This window comes from Teleopsis dalmanni, chromosome 1 (genome assembly GCF_002237135.1).
Source record: "Teleopsis dalmanni isolate 2A chromosome 1, ASM223713v2, whole genome shotgun sequence".
Lineage (NCBI taxonomy): Eukaryota > Metazoa > Arthropoda > Insecta > Diptera > Diopsidae > Teleopsis > Teleopsis dalmanni.
Window position 1 is genome coordinate 4,102,125 of NC_051846.1, and position 7,424 is coordinate 4,109,548.

The 7,424-nt window shown below is 35.0% G+C and overlaps 1 protein-coding gene across 1 annotated transcript; it reads left to right on the forward strand.

Annotated features, from left to right (window-relative positions):
• Window positions 1-2,072: 2,072 nt before the first annotated feature.
• Window positions 2,073-7,237, forward strand: LOC119674772. The gene is made up of 4 exons (XM_038085960.1): window positions 2,073-2,653; window positions 2,723-3,444; window positions 3,580-6,608; window positions 6,674-7,237. Exons 1-4 carry the CDS (start codon window positions 2,073-2,075, stop codon window positions 7,235-7,237), a joined length of 4,896 nt encoding a protein of 1,631 aa, XP_037941888.1.
• The last annotated feature ends 187 nt before the right edge of the window (window positions 7,238-7,424 follow it).

The following is a 7,424-nucleotide window of genomic DNA, read 5'->3' on the forward strand; positions in this document are numbered from 1 at the left end:
TATCGAACATAATGCGAAAACATATGCTTACATACTAACACCCTTTTTACCAAGAAACCAAATGTTTTTCCAGTTTTTACTTTTTATTGAACTAAGTAAAAATTTTTATAACCTCTCCATTAATTATTTAAACTTCTAACAATTTAATATCAAAATAAGAATTTATATTTATAACTTATAAGTTGAATGAAATAATATAATTCACAGATAATTTGAATTTATGAAAACAATTATGATCAGGATAATGATATAAATACATCAAAAAACTGTAAGCGCAATATTAACATGTACATATTTAGTATATTTAGGTTTTTGTCTATTATCTATCTATAATAACCAAATCTATTACATAAAAGTATACATATAATCCCATTCTACTTTCGCTTTATCGATGCTTTATGTCATCTATTATTGTTCCATTGAATTACTGCAATTCACGCAGTCATACTTGTACTTCAATGAGTAACAAACAAGCCATAAAATCACCAAAAATAGTTTAATACACTATTAAACTTTTATATACAAAAGCTCTTCAGATTCAACAAAACTATATAATATACGAAAAAAATTCAATCACTTTCTATTTCAATAAAATTACTATAAATTAAGCTTTTGATTTTATTTTCAATATACTTGTATTTCCGTCGGGTAAATGTCGGGTATATTTTTTGGTTGTTATAGTAATACTAAGAGTACTATGTTACGCAAAGATGAACAAAACAATCAAAATGTTTTCAATGAGAAGAGATTCCAAAATAAAAGAGCAACAAAATTACATTTTACCCTAGAAACCTACTTGAACCACTCCGCTTGACCGATTTATAGTTTTTCATATTTTTATTTTGTTGGAAATACTATTTCGTCTATTGACTACCAAACATTTCGCATCTGAAGTCCAAAAAAAAAACTCAAACAATCAATTAATAGCAATTATCTTTTGGAACAGGAAACACCCAGAAAAAATAGAAAAACTATGTAAACACTTTTATTTGAGTGCTTTCCATTCAAATTTAAAGCCGCTGAAGTAAAATCGAAAATAAAATAAAATTTGTGAAATCAAATAAACGTAAAACTTAAGTCGGTTTACAAATTTATTGAGTTAATAGATTTGTAAGATATGCAATGGGAGTAACCCAAGACAAGAAGATAACAAATGTTTTACATATGATAGAAATTAAGTAATTAGAGATCTAAAGAGAAACTTTTTCCAATAAATATTTCTTGAAGAAAAATAAATAAATAAAGAAATCATGATTAAAAATAAGTGCAAATGGTGGATTTAAAATATAAATAGTAAAGGATGGCTACTATATGTACTAGATATATACAGTATTACTATATATAGTACTCAGAGTTCAGTGACTGTTGTTACATTATTAAGATATTGCAGATTTTAAAGCAGTAGGTATGTATAATAAGACTAATAACAGCTATATATATAGCTGTTAATTGTTTTTAATTATTAAAAATGGTAGATTTAAAATATAAATAGTAAAAGATGGCTAGTTTATGTACTAGATATATACAGTATTACTATGTATAGTACTCACAGCTCAGTCACTGTTGTTACAATATTAAGATATTGTAGATTTTAAAGCAGTAGGTATGTATAATAAGACTAATAACAGCTATTTATATAGCTGTTCTTAGAAGTGTTCAATATCAATGGAATATTTATTCACCAATTATATTTCTACTGCTCTTATTAGTTACATTATTTTCTTATCTTTGTTTAGAATTAAGATTTATTGTATCATGGCCTTTAATTTATTTGTCATTTTTGTATTGTGTCGTCGCCTTTAAGCACACGCGAAAAGGCGACATGTGTTTTTGAGAAATAATAAAGCAGTCGTGAATAAAAGTTATCAGTAAACTAACTGAATAAAACATTGGTGCCGAAACCCGGGATAGTGATCCATAAAAGGGATAGTGATCCATAAAAGGGATAGTGATCCAGAAAAGGGATAGTGATCCAGAAAAAAAAAAAAAAATATAATTGCAAAATGTTAGACTCAGAAATTCACGAACTCAGCGACGGGGAGCAAGGAGGCGTGCAGAAAGGGTCTAAGAAAATGGCGGAATTGAAGGCGTTGAGAGGCAGCACCAAAGGCAACATCACTCGCATAAAATCAATGATTTTGAAAAAAGGGTCAAGTTTGTCAACAGAAGAACTTAACTGCAGGCTTAGTTTGACAGAAAATTACTTCAAACAGTTTCTGAGTGTGCAAGCAGATATCGATAAACTAAACCAAGGTGCAGATACTTCTTCAAGCGAAGCAATTACAGCAGAAGTTGAAGATGCATTTGTGGCCACGAAAGCAAAAATAATGAGTTTACTAAAAAAAAGAAAGTTATCACTGGTAGATGTCAATGCAACGAATACAACATCGTTATTGCCGGGCCCAAGAAGTCATCGGGAAGTAAAATTACCGAAATTTGAAGGGAAGTATAGCGAATTTCCGAAATTTATAGCCTTGTTTAATAAATTAATCAACCAGGATGAAATGCTTGATGACTGCGAACGATTTTTGATACTTAAAGAGCACTTGGGCTCTAAGCCGCTGGCAGCTATTGACGATTTTGATGTCACAGAGGACAATTACCCCAAAGCACTCGATCGATTGAAGGAATGCTTCGATAAAAAGGCGTTGATGTTCGAGGAACATATTACAGCCCTCTTTGCTGTCCCAAAATTAACAAAACCATCTGCAGTTCATTTAAGAAATGTATTAAATGCAGCGAATGCACATTTGAATGCAATGCTATCATTAGGTGATTACAAAGATATAGCGAATGCCATGTTAATTCATTTGGTGATGGAAAGAGTGGACGAAGATTCGCAGGTCAAATGGGAAGAATCAGTGGATTACAGGAAGCTGTCAACTTGGAATGAATGTTCAGCAGTTTTGACGAGGCGATGTGAGAACCTTGAGGCAAGGGAACAAAAAGTTAATCAAGTGAATTCAAAGGCTGTAAACTATCAAAAAGAGTATAGAAATAACCGCAACTACTCAACCTCTCTTGCAGTTACAAAACCTTTATGTGAAGTCTGCAATGGCAGTGGCCACGAGATTGCAGATTGTAGCAAGTTTAGAAAGCTTTCTTTAAAAGAACGCTTTATCGTAGCACGGAGAATAAAGGTATGTTTTACATGTTTGAAAAAGGGACACCTTCAAAAAGAATGCTCTGCTGTTAAATGCTCGAAATGTAATTTATCTCATCATCAACTTTTACATAAAGATTATATCTTGGAGCCAAATGAACAAAGATGCAAAAATGGGCCATCTACGTCAACACAGGAGACAGCTCAGTCATCAGTTATGAACGTAATGACTGAAAACGAGGTTTTTTTGGCAACAGCAGTAGTAATGGTAGCGGACAAGTTTGGCAAATATCACCAAATGCGAGCCATATTAGATTCTGGCTCTCAAGTAAATTTGATGTGTGAGAAAGTTGCTCAAAAACTGTTATTAAAAAAAACGTCTTGTAAATTAGATGCTAGCTGTGTTGGAGACGTTGTAACTAGCTTTAAAACAAAAACTGTGGCTACCATCAAATCAAAAATAAATGAATTCGAAGTCAGTCTGCAATTTTATGTTTTACCGAAAATAACAAGCTCCAAACCTAATCGTTATGTCGATGTTGCGGACTGGAATTTACCAAAAAATATTCAAATGGCTGATCCAATGTTCAATAAGCCAGCGCGTATAGATATTTTAATTGGTGCGGAAATTTTCTTCGATTTGTTGTCGATTGGACGAATTTATCTTAATGAAAGGTTGCCAACCCTACAGAAATCCATACTAGGGTGGATAGTTGCAGGCAAAGCAGAAGAATGTTTAGCGCCTAGTCATAAAATAAATAATATGCTGGTCAATCACAACCATAATGAGAATGAAAACTTGAGTCAATTGGTTGAAAAATTCTGGAAAATAGAACAGATTTCAACTAAATCAAATTTTTTAACCGAAGAAGAAGAGGAATGCGAGAAAATTTTCCGTGAATCAATTCGTAGAGATACATCTGGCCGATTTATTACGAAAATTCCATTTAAAACAACAGTAAGTGATTTGGGTGGTTCCTATAATGCTGCCAAACGACGGTTGCTGTCACTAGAGCGTAGGTTGAGTAGAGATCGCTCTACACGAGACGCTTACAACGCATTTATGGATGAGTACCTCTCTTTAGGTCACATGACGATCGTTGAAGAAGCTGATATGGATAAGATAAAATATTTTGCACCGCATCAGTATGTGCTACGACCAGATTCCACGAGTACGAAACTTCGAGTTGTGTTCGATTGTAGCTGTAAAACTGACAGTGGCTTGTCATTAAATGAGGTAATGATGAAAGGACCACTGGTTCAAGATGACCTGTTATCTATAATACTGCGATTTAGATGTTACAAATATGCAATTACGGCAGATGTAACAAAAATGTATCGCCAAGCATGGGTGACTGATGATGATGCGAATTATCAAACGATTTTGTGGAGGTCTTCCTCAGATGAAAACATAAAGGCCTATCGCTTGCGAACCATTACTTATGGTACAACATCTGCCCCCTATTTAGCTACAAGATGCTTAAAACAGTTAAGTGAAGATTATATCGATAAATATCCGATTGGATCGAGAAAGGTGTTATCTGATTTTTATATGGATGATTTGATCAGTGGATCAAACGATGAAGATGAAATTTTTGAAATATATAATCAAGTATCAGCAATAATGAACTCAGCAAAATTTAAGTTAAGGAAGTGGTTTTCAAATAGTGAAAAATTTCTTAATTTCGTGCCTGAAGCTGATAAAGAAAAGACTCTTCGGATGAATGATGAGGAAATAATAAAAACTCTTGGTATCATCTGGGCTCCAGTGGGAGATACGTTTCGATACGTTTGGCCAGATTTTGATAGCTCGAAAGCGGTGACAAAAAGAATAGTGTTGTCGGAACTATCTAAGTTGTTTGATCCCCTTGGGCTTATTAACCCATTAATCGTAAAGGCGAAGATTTTCATGCAAGATTTGTGGATATTGAAGGCTAATTGGGATGAATCCCTACCAATGAATTTACATAGTCAATGGATAGAATTCCGCGAAAATCTAAAAGACGTCAAGAAAATAAGTGTGCCTCGATTTGTTTTGGCAGAAAAACGAGTTGCTAGAGTTGAAATGCATGGATTTGCTGATGCATCAAAAAGAGCTTTCGGGTGTTGTATTTATATTCGCTCAATATGTGTGGACAACGACGTTACAATGCAGTTGTGGAGTGCTAAATCCAGAGTAGCGCCATTAAAAACTTTATCTTTACCAAAATTGGAACTTTTGGCTGCGGAATTGCTGTCGAAACTAGTGACAAAAACCAAATCCAATTTTCCAATTTCTATTGACGCGACCTATTTATGGGTGGATTCCGAAATTGTGCTAGATTGGCTGAGCGAGCACCCATCAAATTGGAATACATTTGTTGCCAACCGGGTATCATTGATTCAAGAGCAGACAAAAACGTGTATTTGGCGGCATGTTCCTTCAAAGTCTAACCCAGCGGATATAATATCAAGAGGTGCGTATGTAGATGAACTATCTAATTCTATTTGGTTTGCAGGTCCTTCTTTCTTGAAGAGAGATTGTTGTGAGTGGCCACCAAATAAGTCTAGAAAGAATACTAATGCTGACCAAGAAAGGAGTCGTAATAGTACGATAATGACTGTTAATAATTTGAAAAAAAAAATACCTTATGACGCATGCTCTGAGGATAACTCGAAATCTTCTTTTGTGACGTGGGTTGAAACCTTCAGCGATTTTGAAAAATTACAAAGAATTTTTGCCAATCTTCTTGGCTTCCGAAGAAGCGTTAAGTCTATGACGGAAAGATTAGATGAAGCACTAGTGCGTATATTCTACTGTGTGCAACAACATTATTTCAAAGAAGAAATTGAGCTGCTATTGAAGAATAGAGAATTGCCAGCAAACAGTAAATATAAAAATCTGAGCATTTTTGTAGAAGATACTTATGGTGTTCCGCTACTACGTGTTGGTGGGAGATTAGCGAAGGCTGCATTACCATATGATGCTAAACATCAAATTTTGTTACCGAATAACTCAGAAATAGTTTGCAGTTTTGTACGATTTCTTCATTTCAAATATTTGCATGCTGGTACGCAAGCGCTTATGGCTATAGTTAGGCAGCGATTTTGGATATTTCATGCTAGAGGAGTAATACGCAAAATTACTGGTAGTTGTCTACAATGCTTTAGATGCCATCCAAAATTGAGTAATCAGATTATGGGCGATTTACCCTCTTCTAGAGTCACCGTAGCGAGGCCGTTCACTGTGACTGGAGTGGACTTTTGCGGCCCTATTACAACAACGTATCTACTTCGTGGGTACAGAACAACAAAAAGCTATATTGCTGTTTTTATTTGTTTTGCCACAAAAGCTGTGCATATGGAGGTGGTCTCTGATTTGACTGCAAAGGCTTTCCTGGCTTCATTAAAAAGATTTGTAGCACGACGCGGCTTATGCTTAAAATTATTTTGCGACAATGCCACTAATTTTGTGGGTACTCGTAAAGAGCTCGAGGAAATGAAATGCAAGTTTTTTGATCAACAAGTACAGGGCAAGATTTCAAAATATTGTACTGCCAATAGTATTGAATTTCATCATATACCACCCAGATCCCCCACTTTGGTGGACTATGGGAAGCGGCTGTAAAATCAGCAAAATATCATTTGGCTAGAATATTGGGTCAATCGCATCTTACATTTGAAGAGCTGGCAACAGTGGTTGCGGAAGTAGAGGCAGTTTTAAATTCAAGACCTTTGACAACCTTGTCTAACGACCCAAATGATGAAAGCGTTCTTACACCGCCACATTTCTTAACAGGTGGTCCGTTGGTTGGAATTGTGGAACCTACTGTGGATAGCGAAGAATGGTCTCATAAAGATAGATGGCTACGAATTTCGGCCATACAACAACATTTTTGGAGAAGGTGGTCGGCGGAGTATCTTCATGAACTTCAACAGAAAGTCAAATGGACTAAGAAGCAGAAGAACCTTAATGAAGGTGATATGGTGTTAGTTGCAGAAGAAAATTTGCCTTCTAAGCAATGGCTTATTGGGAGAGTGCTGAAAGTGACAAGAGATGCTAAAGGTTGGGTTCGAGTTGCTGATGTAAAAACAAAGAATGGAGAGGTTCGCCGAGCAATCCATAAATTGGCACCTATTCCATCTGAATGTTGATGTCTGCTGGAGCCATCAAAGGCGGCGATATGTTTAGAATTAAGATTTATTGTATCATGGCCTTTAATTTATTTGTCATTTTTGTATTGTGTCGTCGCCTTTAAGCACACGCGAAAAGGCGACATGTGTTTTTGAGAAATAATAAAGAAGTCGTGAATAAAAGTTATCAGTAAACTAACTGAATAAA

Coding starts and splice junctions, on each gene's coding strand:
- LOC119674772 (XM_038085960.1), top strand. CDS start 2,073: ATGGCGGAATTGAAGGCGTTGAGAGGCAGCACCAAAGGCAACATCACT. Junction 2,654..2,722: donor TTCGATAAAAAGGCGTTGAT/GTTCGAGGAACA, acceptor AGTTCATTTAAG/AAATGTATTAAATGCAGCGA. Junction 3,445..3,579: donor CTCTCAAGTAAATTTGATGT/GTGAGAAAGTTG, acceptor ATGAATTCGAAG/TCAGTCTGCAATTTTATGTT.